Here is a 14,123-nt window from a genome sequence, read left to right on the forward strand (position 1 = left end):
ATTTTCATTGTTGACTTTGCTCATTATTATTGCCATACACAAGTTTATGTTTTATTTTATTTATTTATTTATTTATTTATTTATTTATTTATTTTGAACATTTATTCATTTTTGAGACAGAGCATAAACGGGGGAAGGTCAGAGAGAGAGGGAGACACAGAATCTGAAACAGGCTCCAGGCTCTGAGCTGCCAGCGCAGAGCCCGACACGGGGCTCGAACTTATGGACCGCAAGATCATGACCTGAGCCGAAGTCGGACGCCCAACCGACTGAGCCACCCAGGCGCCCCCACAAGTTTATGTTTTAAATAGCATTAAGAAGTTCATCTTTAGGGCCTTCTGGGTGGCTCAGTCAGTTGAGTATCCAACTCTTGATTTTGGCTTAGGTCATGATCCCAGTGTCATGGGATCGAGCCCCATGTCAGGCTCTGCACAGAGTGTGGAGCCTGCTTAAGATTCTCTTTCTCTCTCCCTCTCTCCCACTTGCATGTTCTTGCTCTCTCTCTAAAATTAAAAAAAAAGTTGTTTTAGTGTTTGCAGCAACATTAATGCATATATACTTAACTGCTTTACAATAGGGCTTATTTCTGATACAATTTTAATGCCTTTGGAGGGCAGGTTTGCGTTTACTTTTTTGTGATAGTGACTGTCCAGAGAAAGAAAAGTTGTGCTCAAGAATTAATCTCTTGCGTTTTAGTCATCCCTGTTTTGGGGCTTGAGTCTTAGTACTTACTTACATGTTAATAACTTTTGAATTAAGTTGTTTCTTTTTTACCTACACATTATAAATTGCATTTGTTTTACTAGTCTTGTATGAGCTGCTTTTCGTGAACCAATTTTTAAAATATTTTCTGAAAATTTCTAAATAGTAAAGTTGAAGTAATTTTACAGAAAACATTCATGTAGCGACCAGCTTATATGCTAGCTAAGATTTTACTGAGATTTGTTTCATTGCTTATGTATGCCTCTGTCCATTTCTCTGTCCATGTTTATGAGCCTGTTTTAAAATGAGGTGAATATTTAAAATTGAGAAACTTTTGGGTATCTGGAAAATTATCCAGTTTCTTAAGAGATGTTTATAGGATGTAGTTGAGTAGAAGAATTAAATTTGCAGTATGACTGTCTTCTGACTTATTCTGTCATGCAGCCTACCTCACAAAAGAGTATAAAAATTTCTTCTTTCTTTCTCTTTCTTTCTTTCTTTCTTTCTTTCTTTCTTTCTTTCTTTCTTTCTTTCTTCCTTCTTTCTTTTCTTTTCTTTCTTCCTTTCTTTCATTCAGAGAGCATGCATGCATGCAAGAGAGAGAGTGGGAAGGGGCAGAGAGAGAGGGAGAGAGAGAATTCCATGGAGGCTCAGTTCTGTCAGCCTGGAGTCTGACATGGGCTCGATTTTATCAACCGTGAGATCATGACCTGAGCTGAAAGCAAGAGTTGGGCACTTAACCGACTGAACCACCCAGCTGCCTTTAAAAATTCTGTTTCTTAAAAAAAAAAAAAAATCCATTTCTTATCACCAAGTCTTTTTAGACCAGTTGCATAGCATGGGAATTGCTAGGTGGTTCCAGGTCTTTGTGTGCATACTTTGATTTCATCATCCAAAGCCTGTATATTAGTACCTTCTGGTCCAGATCTGCTTCATTTTCTGTTTATTGTTAGAATTTTTGGTAACTGGTAATGAAGATACTTCTCACATCTTCTAAGTGTCCTGGTTAAGAGATGCGTTTCATGTTGGCTGCATTGGCATAAGGGCGGGGGGGGGGGGGAGGCTTGAAATGTCTTAAGATTCTTAATCTTGCTTTTATGACAGTTGAACATTTCACAGATTTGTTAATGGGGTGATGATTTATGCATTGAAGGAAAATTTTATTCTCCTAAATCTATTTTCTTGTAAATAAGGGTTTTAATTTTTAACCTTTCCTAGGAATTGTTTCTTTCTTTTTTAATAAAACCACAGACATTAGAAGACTTATCATAGTTTAATAAAAAGGTAATGTGCCCTTTGTCCCCGTGATAACATCTTGCAAAACTGTAGTCCATTCTCACAACCTGGATATTGATATTGATATAGTCAAGATACAGAACAGATCTGGTACTGCAAGTTTCCCTCATGTTTTTCCTTTTTGTAGCCACACTCCTGTTACTTTCCCTACCAGCCTCTCGTTAACCCCTAGAATCCACTGATCTGTTTCCCACTTCCTATAATTTGTCATTTCAAGAATGTTTATAAGTGAACTCATATAGTCCTTTTAGGATTGGATTTTTCACTTGTGTGATTCTCTGGAGGTTCATCCAGAGTATTGAGTATGTCAATCGTTTGTTCCTTTTGGTGGCTGAGTTTTGCTTTGTAGTGTGGATGTACCACGGTGAGTTTAACTGTTCTCCCAATCAAGGACATCTGGGTTTTTCCAGTGTTTAGCTATTATAAATAAAGCTGATCAGCATTCACGTATTGGGGGGGGGGGGATCTAACTTGCATTATCACATTTTAATATTTTGTCAAAATAAATTATATACATTTTATAATAAATTATGCACTTTATGAAAATTCATTGAGTTACTTTTGTGTACTTTTCTGTATGTTATATTTCAGGTAAATGTTCACTTAAAATAATAAGACATGTATTTTTTCCTTCTGGGGCTTACTTAGGTTGGATTCAGATGCCGAGGACATAGTACTTCCTCAGAAAGAAGACAGAATTTGCAAAAGAGACAAGATAATAAGCAGTTAAACGCCAGTCAATCTCATAGAGGCGACTCAAATTCTGAGTCTTTATATTTTGAGGTATTTTTTTAGGCTCTATTTATAAACTGTCATAGCAAATGTTCCCATTAAGAAATTAATTTTGTTACATTATGATAAGTACTTTTTATGTCTTAACACATGATTCTGATATTAGATTATAAATTACTTAGAAGTACTGATTCATTTTTGTCTTGGATATATATATAGTATAATGTTAACTTCATTAATGTTTATTTTTATAAATTTCGTTATGAGTATTTTGAGGTAACATGTAGAGGTAAAACTTGTTTTTACGTGGGTTAAACCTACTATGAAACTTTCTCCCTAATTTTTCTTATTATTGTTTAGTCTCTTTGTCAAGTTTTTTAGATTTGGATGGTTTAATCTAGCTAATTTGTGCTGCTAGGTGGGAGAATCTTGGAGAAGAACAAAGCTATTTTAGTTGCTCTACTACGCAGAAAGTCTGTGCCATATTTTTATTGTTTATTTGTCTATATGGCTGTTATTAGAGGCCTGTTATATGTGTAAAATAAGGTGCTATGAGTGATACACTGAATAAACATAGTAGCCTTAGGGAGGTTGCTGTACAGCAGAGAAACGTAGATGCCTAATGCTTGGGTGTGGTCGGAATTGAAGGAAAGGACAAATCCCTTTGAGTTTGTAGTAGGGTGGAGATAACCGTTGGAACGGATTTTAAAGAATGGGTAGAATTTGGTTGTGTCAACATGGTGAACAGCATCCCCCGTAACTCATTTGAATAAGTCATTTTTTTTTATCATAGTTTCTATAAAATGGGTCAATAGATGGAAATTAAACTGGAAAATGTGCTTGAGGCCAGAGGCTCGAGATGAATAATATGTTAGATAAACTTATTAGTTGACCTAAAGGACTTGGGAGTTATGTTATTCAGTTATGAAGAACAGTACATGTGACAGATTTATTATTTGCACTTAACCATGTAATTGGTTCCATCCTTATATTTAGTTAAAGGTATTAGGTATAATTTTCACTGTAAAGGAGGAGATTGGTGAAGAAATTACTTTGAATAGGGTTTTAAAAAAATTTCTTAGCTTTTTAACCTTATTGACAGGTGTGTGTAGTATTGCAGGACAGGGAATATATTTACGAAATTCATACTAAGCCATCTGTTGAAAATATTTTCCAAATTATCTGACATGTGATAAAATCCTTTTTGAATTTCTTTCCAATTACCTACCCATTTTAAGAGTAGAATTAATTAGAGGCACCTGGATGGCTCAGTCAGTTAAGTGCCCTACTCTTGATTTGGGATCAGGTCGTGATCTCACAGTTTGTGAGATCGAGTCCGACAGTGCAGAGCCTGCTCGGGATTCTCTCTCGGCCTCTGCCCTTCCCCTGCTCACACACGCGTGTGCGCTCTTGTTCTCTCTCTCTCTCTCAAGACACATTAATAAACTTTTTGTTTTTTAAGTAGAACTAATAAAAATGGTATGGTTGATATAGAAATCCAAAGGGTGGACGTGTGCAGATATGCCCCCATTGTTGAATAATGAAATTAGCTGTATTGTAACGAGAGATGAGATTTCCTTTTTAAGACTGACTTTAAATAGTTTACTTTTAGAATTTAAAAAATTACTTGCCCATTTTTTATTACTCTTCAGCATTGTAAAATGTTTTTCTTAAGAGTTTACTGCTTTGAACTGCTTTTACTTAACATGTGGTGGAACTGTTTCAGGATGAAGATGGATTTCGAGAGCTAAATGAGAATGGAAATGCTAAAGACGATACTATTCAACAGAAACTTTCTTCGAAAGTAGTAAGTGGCCCTTTTTAAAAAGAAAAGCAAAATACTTGAACATCTTTTGAACTACGGTTATGTTGAAAAGAAGTATTATAGTTTAGTATAAAGACATGGGGAGCAGCATGGTAGACAAGAAACCGTGTATTTAGTACTTCATATTTATTTTTAGCATTGCCAGAACAAAGGCACTTTCCTATAAAATCCATAGTTCTATTACAGACAAGACAACGCCATTAATTAAATGATCATACAGCGTACTTGTTGGAAAACTTGACTTACTTGGGAGTTATTTTGTTTTCAGGCCAGGATCCAGACAAGCATCACCAATTGCAGTAAGCTGTTTTATCTCTATTATTTTCCAGTCTGGAATGATCACGTCATCTTACTCTGTTCTTTATGACATTGAATTCTCAAAGAGTCCAGACCAGTTATACTGGAGGACACCCCATATTCTGGATTGTCTTTCCTTAAGGTAGACTTTTGTGGAATCAGTAACAGTGTTTTTGTCTGGTTATCTTAGTTGGATGATTTACCTGAAAACTCACCAATCAATATAGTGCAGACTCCAATTCCCATTACAACTTCCGTTCCTAAACGTGCAAAAAGTCAGAAGAAGAAAGCTTTAGCAGCAGCCCTTGCCACGGCTCAAGAATATTCAGAAATAAGTATGGAGCAAAAAAAACTACAGGTATTTATTCATTTTTGTGAACAAATATAATTGGTAGATTTGGGGACAGAAAGACAAATATAATCATCATAAGTTGCCACACTTTCATACTATCACAAAAAATAAATGTTTTCATATTACCTTGCAGGAAGCTTTATCAAAGGCAGCTGGAAAAAAGAATAAAACACCTGTGCAGCTAGATTTGGGGGACATGTTAGCAGCTCTGGAAAAACAACAACAAGCGATGAAAGCACGGCAGATTACTAATACCAGACCTCTGTCATATACAGGTGATGTCATTATTTGAGGAGTTTGCTGTTTTCTTTTGGTAATATATTTTGAGTATTGTTAATTTAAGTTATACATATCTAAAAAATCCAGAGTCTTCTCACCAGCTCTTCTGTTACCCTCGTCGCCCATCATTGTACTGCATCGTAGTAGCCTCCTGTTACTTACCTTTCCCTCCTGCTATAACTGCACTCTATCTTGAAAGGAGTGATCTTTTAAAAATATGAACAGGATTATATCACTCCACTACTCAGAACCCTCCAGTGGCTCTTGATCTCACTTGGAGTACTGCTGGAGTCCTGACTAAAGCCACATCTTAGCTGATCCTGTGACCTTTTTGCCCCCATCACCATTCTTTCTGGCACACACTGCTGTAGCCAGTCAGCCCCCTTGCTGTTCACAGACACACCCAACATGCTTCTAGCTCAGTATCTTTGTGCTTACTATTTCCTTTCCCCGGAATTCTCCTTCCTCATATATCAATGTGTGGTTTGTTCTTTCAGGTCCTTCGGGTCTCTGTACAAATGTCAGTGGGTGTAATTGTGAACCAGCTAATGTTTTTCTTCTTCAGAGATAAAAATAAGAATCACAACTAATTTGGCTTTATAACTTTTAAATTGGATAATGGGAAACATAGGAATTTTGATCAAGGTGTGTGTATGTGTGAGAGAGAGAGAGAATATGAATGATTTGGCTTTCTACTGAAATAGTAATGTATATTTTAGCAAACCTTATCAGATTTAAAATTCAGCAGTTCTTATGTGTTCCCTTATTTCTTTTCATAGCCTTAGTTATAGAGGAAGAGAAGTAAGATAAAGGAAGGGGAAAGGCACCAACAAAAAGCAGATGTTAAGACGCAGAGTTGAATATTCTGTTTCTTCTGTTCCTATGTAAAGGGTCTGTCTTTAGACAAGAAGATAATTAACAGAATATAACTTTAGTTCTATGTGCAGAATGTTTATACCTACAACTAGTTACCTGTCCAGTATAAACCTTAGCTTTGAGTAACTGTTAGTAAAAATAGTATTGAATATGTACTGAGCTTTTGAGTTGCGTGTTGTTGAGTTGGAGAGAGAGGCAATTACATCTCATTGAAAGAGTAAAGGACTATAGCAGTGGAACTGACAGTTAGCAGTATTCTGGAGGCAGTACGGCCTCATGGCAACAAGCAGGGGCTTTGGAATTGAGTTGCCTAGGTTTGAAATCTGTTCTTCTGTCTATTTCCTTGGCAAGTTATTTCCTGACATTAAGATGGAGGTAATGATAGTACCTACTTCAGGGTTGTTTTGAAGAGTAAATGAGATGGTACATGTAATGTGGTCAGAAGAGTATCTGGGTTATAATCACTCAATAAATGTTAACTAATTACTGTGGAGAAGAGATTGTTAACCTGTGATGGCTTTATTGTTATAACTTTGATTTATTTAGCAAATGTTAATTTATACAACTGTAAATATTTACATGGAAAGCATGTCAAGGACTGTGGAATTACAGATTAAAAAGTTAATAATCTAGTTGGGGAAAAAGACATACATAAATAACTAATAAAGAGCAGTGCCTTAGGAAGGATATCAGCAAAGTTTTATGAACTTTCAGAAGAGAAGAGTGCTTTATAATAGTCAACGGAGAGGTATGGGGAGGATGTTACAAATCACTTCATATATTATAACATTTGGATTGGGCTTTGAAGGGAGAGTATAATTCTTGTCAGATGGAAATGAGATTAACCTCTAACCTGTCACCAGTGTTTAAATTACAAAGTATTGATTGCAAAAAAATGGACTTTCTTGGGAAGTCCAAGAAAAGAGTGAGACTATTGTAGGTATGTCAAAAGATTATGAGGAATTGATAGGGTTTTGTTTGTTTGTTTTTTAACTGATGGGATGTGGAAACAGGTCAAAGAGGACTCCAAACTCTCCTCGTTGGAGGATTGTGGTGATTATAATGATATCAAACAGGGATCATGGAAGAAGAATTTTTGTTGGGAAGAACAGACTCCAGCCCTATTGTGTTTGAAATGCTAGTTAGGGATATCCTGATGGTGCCTGTTTAAATTGTAGTTATGTGCAGTTTAGGTTAGAAGTCAGTGAGTTTCAAAGAGAGATGGAAGTGTAGCTCTGGAAATACATAAGGTTGTTAGGGGAAAGAAAAGTTAGGAAAATATATTCAAGGATAAAGTCTTGTGGTGTGCTTAGATTTAAAGGACAGCAAGAAGAATTAGATTTAGTGATTGCAAGCTTGTATGTGATCTTGACCATAGCATTTGTGAGCACATGGGTAGGACAGAGACCAGAAAGCAGACTCTTCAGGACCTCTGGGGAAAATGGCCACGTAGAAGGATCCTAAGCTCACCTCGTCACTCAGCTACAATTAGATAGCATCCACATCAGTGTAAATAACTGGTAAAGCAGACTATTGAGAAGTTTAGTAAGGGAGGAAAGGGGAGTGATAGTACTTTAGTGTGAGGGGAAGCCAGTCAGGGGAATGGTTTTGTTGGTTTGTCTGTTTTTTGTTTTTCTTTCTTCTATATACAGAAGATTTAGCTTCTTGTTGGGAGATAGGGAAAAGAGTTGGGGGTCGAGGAAGACCTTGAAAGATGAAAGGGAAATGCGTAGAGCAAGATCCTTGGGAAATTAATCCTGAGATGGGATTTCTTTTTTAAAGATTTTTATTTATTATTTATTTTTGAGAAACAGTATGAGCAAGGGAGTGTCAGACAGAGAGGGAAAATCTCAAGCAGGCTCCACGCCGTCAGTGCAGAGCCTGGTGTTCGAGCCTGGCTCGAACTCATGAAACTGTGAGATCATGACCTGAGCTGAAATCAAGAGTCAGAAGCTTGACCAACTGAGCCACCCAGGCGCCCCCTGAGATGGGATTAAGAGGAGAGGTGGTGATACACAGTGAACAGGAATTAGGATGCCTTCTGCCTCCTCTCAGGTGGCATGTACGTTTAATTTATATATATATATAATTTTGGCTAACATACAGTGTGTAAAGTGTGCTCTTGGTTTTTGGGTAGATTCCTGTGGTTCATCGCTTACATACAACATCCAGTGCTCATCCCAACAAGTGCCCTCCTCAGTGCCCATCACCCATATTCCCCTCTTCCCCACCCCCATCAACTGTCAGATTGTTCTCTAGATTTAACAGTCTCTTATGGTTTGCTTCTCTCCCTCTTTGTTTGTAACTATTTTTTCTCCTTTCCTTCCCCCATGGTCTTCTGTTAGGTTTCTCAAGATCCACATATGAGTGAAAACATATGATATCTGTCTTTCTCTGACAGCCTTATTTCACTCAACATAACACCATCCAGTTCCATCCGTGTTGCTGCAAATGGCATGATTTCATTCTTTCTCATTGCCAAGTAGTATTCCATTGTATACATAAACCACATCTTCTTTATCCATTCAACAGTTGATGGACATTTAGGCTCTTTCTATGATTTGGCTATTGTTGAAAATGCTATTATAAACATTTTTGGAAAACCTCCAAATGCATGGAGGTTAAAGAACATACTACTAAAGAATGAAGGGGTGAACCAGGCAGTTAAAGAAGAAATTAAAAAATATATGGAAACAAATGAAAGTGAAAACACAACAATCCAAACCCTTTGGGATGCAGCAAAGGCAGTCCTGAGAGAAAAATACATTGCAATCCAGGCCTGTTTCAAGAAACAAGAAAAATCCCAAATACAAAATCTAACAGCGCACTGAAAGAAGCTAGAAGCAGAACAACAAAGAAACCCCAAGGCCAGCAGAAGGAGAGAAATAATAATGATCAGAGCAGAAATAAACAATATAGAATCCAAAAACAGAAAAACAAACAAACAAAAAAAACCCAGTAGAACAGATCAATGAAACTAAGAGCTGTTGTTTTGAAAAAATAAACAAAATTAATAAACCCCTAGCCAGACTTCTCAGAAAGAAAAGAGAGCGGACCCCAATAGATAAAATCACGAATGAAAATGGATTTATCACAGTCCCTCAGAAATACAAGCAATTATTGGAGAATTCTATGAAAAATTATATGCCACTGGACAACCTGGAAGAAGTGGACAAATTCCTAGACACACTGTACCAAAACTCAAATGGGAAGAAATAGAAAGTTTGAACAGACCCATAAGCAGTGAAGAAATTGAATCAGCTATCAAAAATCTGCCAACAAATAAGAGTCCTGGACCAGATGGCTTCCCTAGGAATTCTACCAGACATTTAAAGCAGAGTTGATACCTGTCCTTCTCAGGCTGTTCCAAAAAATAGAAATGGAAGGAAAACTTCCAGACTCATTCTATGAAGCCAGCATTACTTTGATTCCCTAACCAGAGACCCCACAAAAAAGGAGAATTATAGGCCAATACCCCTGATGAACATGGATGCAAAAATTCTCAACAAGGTACTAGCAGATCGAATTCAATAGCATATAAAAAGAATTACTATGATCAAGTGGGATTCATTCCTGGACTGCAGGGCTGGTTCAATATTTGCAAATCAGTCAGTGTGATACATCACATTAATAAAAGAAAGGATAAGAGCCATATTACTGTGTCAATAGATGCAGAAAAAACATTTTGACAAATACAGCATCCTTTCTTAGTAAAAACCCTCAAGAAAGTCAGGATAGAAGGAACATACCTAAACATCATAAAAGCCCTATATTAAAAGCCCACAGCTAATATCATCCTCAATCGGGAAAAACTGAGAGCTTTCCCCCTGAGATCAGCAACACAACAGGGATGTCCACTCTCACCATTGTTGTTTAATATATTGTTGGAAGTCCTAGCATCAGCAGTCAGACAACAAAATGAAATAAAAGGCATCAAAATTGGCAAAGAAGAAGTCAAACTTTCACTTTTCGCAGACAACATGATACTCTACATGGAAAACCCGAAAGACTCCACCAAAAGGCTGCTAGAATTGATACATGAATTCAGCAAAGTCGCTGGGTACAAAATCAGTGTACAGAAATCGGTTGCATTTGTATACACCAATAATGAAGCAACAGAGAATTCAAGAAATTGATCCCATTTACAATTGCACCAAGAACCATAAAATACCTAGGGATAAACCTAACCAAAGATGTAAAAGATCTGTATGCTGAAAACTCTAGAAAGCTTATGAAGGGAATTGAAGAAGACACAAAGAAATGGAAAAAATTCCATGCTCATGGATTGGAAGAATAAATATTGTTAAAAAGTCAATACTACCCAAAGCAATCTACACATTCAATGGAATCCCAATTAAAATTGCCCCAGCATTCTTCTCAAAGCTAGAACAAACAATCCTAAAATTTGTATAGAACCACAAAAGACCCCGAATATCCAAAATAATATTGAAAAAGGAAACCAGAGTGGGAAGCATGGCAATCCCAGACTCTACTACAAAGTTGTAATCATCAAGACAGTATGTGTGGTATTGGCACAAAAACAGACATATAGACCAATGGAATAGAATAGAGAACCCAGAATTGGACCCACAAATGTATGGCCAGCTAATCTTTGACAAAGCAGGAAAGAGTATCCAATGGAAAAAAAGACAGTCTCTTTAGCAAATGGTGCTGGGAGAACTGGACAGTGACATGCAGAAGAATGAAACTAGACCACTTTCTTACACCATACACAAAAATAAACTCAAAATGGATGAAAGACCTAAATGTGAGACAAGACGCCATCAAAACCCTAGAGGAGAAAGCAGGCAACAACCTCTGACCTCAGCCACAGCAATTTCTTGCTTGACACATCTCCAAAGGCAAGGGAATTAAAAGCAAAAATGAATTATTGGGACCTCCTCAGGGTAAAAAGCTTTTACACTGCAAAGGAAACAATCAACAGAACTAAAAGGCAACTGATGGAATGGGAGAAGATACTTGCAAATGACCTATCAGATAAAGGGTTAGTATCCAAAAATCTATAAAGAACTTACCATACTCAACACCTGAAAAACAAAAAATCCAGTGAAGGAATGGGGAGAAGACATGAATAGACACTTTTCCAAAAAAGACATCCAGATGGCCAACAAACACATGAAAAGATAGTCAACATCACTCATCATCAGAGAAATACAGATCAAAACCACAATGAAATACCACCTCACACCGGTCAGAGTGGCTAAAATTAACAACTCAGGAAACAGCAGATGCTGGTGAGGATGTGGAAAAAAGTGAACCCTCTTGCACTGTTGGTGGGAATGCAAACTGGTGCAGCCGCTGTGTAAAACCTTGTGGAGGTTCCTCAAAAAAATTAAAAATAGAACTATCCTACGACCCAGCAATAGCACTACTAGGAATTTATCCAAAGGATACAGGAGTGCTGATTCATTTAATGTTTTTTTATGTTTATTTTTGAGAGAGAGAGGGAGCACAGGCAGGGGAGGGGCAGAGAGAGAGAGAGAGGGAGACACAGACTCTGAAGCAGGTTCCAGGCTCTAAGCTGTCAGCACAGAGCCTGACATGGGGCTCAAACTCATGGACTGCGAGATCATGACCTGAGCCAAAGTTGGATGCTAAACTGACTGAACAACCCAGGTGCCTGGCATATCCATTTATATTGGACAGCAGCTTCTCAGGGGAGTAATAGGAGAGCTTTGCTGCTAGAGCATGAGGATTGAGGATAAGGTCCTCGGACTGCTAAAGGACTGAGTCACCACTACTGGGTGAGGGTATCAATCAGGTGTAAAAGAACTGCTGAATAGTACTGAGAGTGCAGCCAAAGGGGAAGATCACTCTTCACTGGTGGATGGAAGTGAGGAGTGATAGACTATTTCATATAAAAGGGTGATGGTTTTTTTATAATTTTTTTTAATGTTTATTTTTGAGAGAGAGAGAGAGAACACCCGCATGGGGGAATGGCAGGGAGAGGGAGACAGAGGATCTGAAGCGGGCTCTGTGCTGACAGCAGAAAGCCTGATGCCAGGCTTGAACTCATGAACCATGAGATCGTGTCCTGAGCTTAAGTCAGCTTAACAGACTGAGCCACCTAGGTGCCCTGTATAAGGGTGATTCTTATGTAAGATTCCGTAGGAATAAGGAGATGTGCAAAGTTTTGAAATTGCAGAGGTAGAGTGGTTCTGCCTGGAGACCAGTTGCAAAGAATTGCCATGCTTGAGGCTTGCTGCTGTGGAGTAGAACTAATAATTTATTTGTCCCTGCTTTGGATTGCTAAATTAGTTACCTGCATTGGCTTTGTCATCTTTATCTTATGGAGGTTAAACAGATGCATAAAAGCTGTACCTGAGAGATACTGCATGGCCCCGTATTACTCCTACTATTATGATGTCTATTCTCCCACAAGAAGAGGATGTTCTTGTAGATTTATCATTAGAAATGTTCATTGTATGCGGCGCTGGCTGTAATAGTAAAGCTAATGTTCTTGTTTGTTTTTAGTGGTCACTGCAGCTTCTTTTCACACTAAAGACTCTACTAACAGAAAACCCTTAACCAAAAGTCAGCCATGTTTGACATCCTTTAATTCTTTGGACATTACTTCCTCTAAAGCAAAGAAAGGAAAAGAGAAGGAAATTGCTAAACTAAAACGACCCACAGCACTTAAAAAGGTAAACCGAAACCTGGAGATGTTTATTTTACAAGTTAAATTTAAGGATTTAAAATGTTTTGCAAAAGTAGTTGTGGCATTTTAGCCAACAGATTGTTATGAGATATTTACAGGTGTATATCTTTATGATGAATAGTTAATTGAAAGTTGGGGATATCATCAGCATCATGATTATCTTTCTATATTGAACAAAACCCTGGAGGATGAATTCTTTCTGTAAGGTTAAAAAAAAGCAAAAGAAGTTAAACATGTAGCATCCAAAACATTGGACTGTAGGAATCAGAAGCCCTAGATTCTGGTACTAAATTATATAGTTTTAGGCAAACCTTTCTTACCCTTATCTTCTTCATCTATAAGTTGGGATAATATCTGCTGTATTTAACTCAGTATTTTATTTTTGTGGGTATAATCTCTGCACCCAGCATGGAGCTTGAACTCAACAACCCCAAGATCCAGAGTCGCATGCTGTACCAACTAAGCCTGCCAGGTGCCCCTAACTCAGTATTGTTAGGAGCAGAATGAGATAATCCAGGTCCAAATAATTGAAAACTGCAAAATGTAAATTTAATGTTAAACTGTATGACCTGGTTTCCACACTTGTTATTTTATCCATTTTTGTGGAAACTCTAGTTTGTCAATCAGGAGTTAAAGCGTGAAGCAGATGTGGTTTGATAGCTGTAGCATTATACAGCATAATTGCCTTCCTTTATTTTGGATATGGTACCTTTTTCAACTACAGGGCCTAAAATTACATTTTTTTTTTTTTTTTTTTTTGCCAGTTTGTCTGTAGCCAACTAAACATGTAGCCAACCAAACTCCTCATGTCCATTTTTAAGTGAACTGTATCTGTGTAATTGTGATCATTTTAATCATTCTATACATTCTTAAAGAGTGATCAGTAATTAAAGATTGGTAATGACTTTTAGGTTATTTTGAAAGAAAGAGAGGAAAAGAAGGGCCGTTTAACTGTGGACCACAACCTTTTGGGATCTGAGGAACCAATAGAAATGCACTTAGATTTTATTGATGATTTGCCACAGGAGATTGTTTCCCAGGAAGGTAAGATTGTCCCTTTCTCCCTTCTCATGGAATGGTTCAGA

At 37.4% G+C, this 14,123-nt stretch overlaps 1 protein-coding gene and 1 long non-coding RNA gene across 4 annotated transcripts in view; one reads left to right on the forward strand and one right to left on the reverse strand.

Moving 5' to 3' along the window:
- The window catches only part of SECISBP2L (SECIS binding protein 2 like), a 64,255-nt gene that overhangs the window by 22,396 nt on the left and 27,736 nt on the right, over positions 1 to 14,123 (forward strand). Inside the window, exons 8-13 of the mRNA XM_007081825.3 lie at positions 2,647 to 2,781; positions 4,457 to 4,537; positions 5,043 to 5,210; positions 5,338 to 5,479; positions 12,855 to 13,024; positions 13,950 to 14,082. Coding sequence (XP_007081887.1) covers positions 2,647 to 2,781; positions 4,457 to 4,537; positions 5,043 to 5,210; positions 5,338 to 5,479; positions 12,855 to 13,024; positions 13,950 to 14,082 — 829 coding nt within the window. The remainder of the gene's footprint in view (positions 1 to 2,646; positions 2,782 to 4,456; positions 4,538 to 5,042; positions 5,211 to 5,337; positions 5,480 to 12,854; positions 13,025 to 13,949; positions 14,083 to 14,123) is intronic.
- The window catches only part of LOC122239472, a 49,694-nt gene that overhangs the window by 3,807 nt on the left and 31,764 nt on the right, over positions 1 to 14,123 (reverse strand). For all 3 annotated transcript variants that reach the window (XR_006218635.1, XR_006218636.1, XR_006218634.1), the window contains exon 4: positions 5,068 to 5,112. This is a non-coding gene — a long non-coding RNA (uncharacterized LOC122239472). The remainder of the gene's footprint in view (positions 1 to 5,067; positions 5,113 to 14,123) is intronic.

The sequence above is a fragment of the Panthera tigris genome, chromosome B3, assembly GCF_018350195.1.
Source record: "Panthera tigris isolate Pti1 chromosome B3, P.tigris_Pti1_mat1.1, whole genome shotgun sequence".
In the NCBI taxonomy this organism is placed as follows: Eukaryota; Metazoa; Chordata; class Mammalia; order Carnivora; family Felidae; genus Panthera; species Panthera tigris.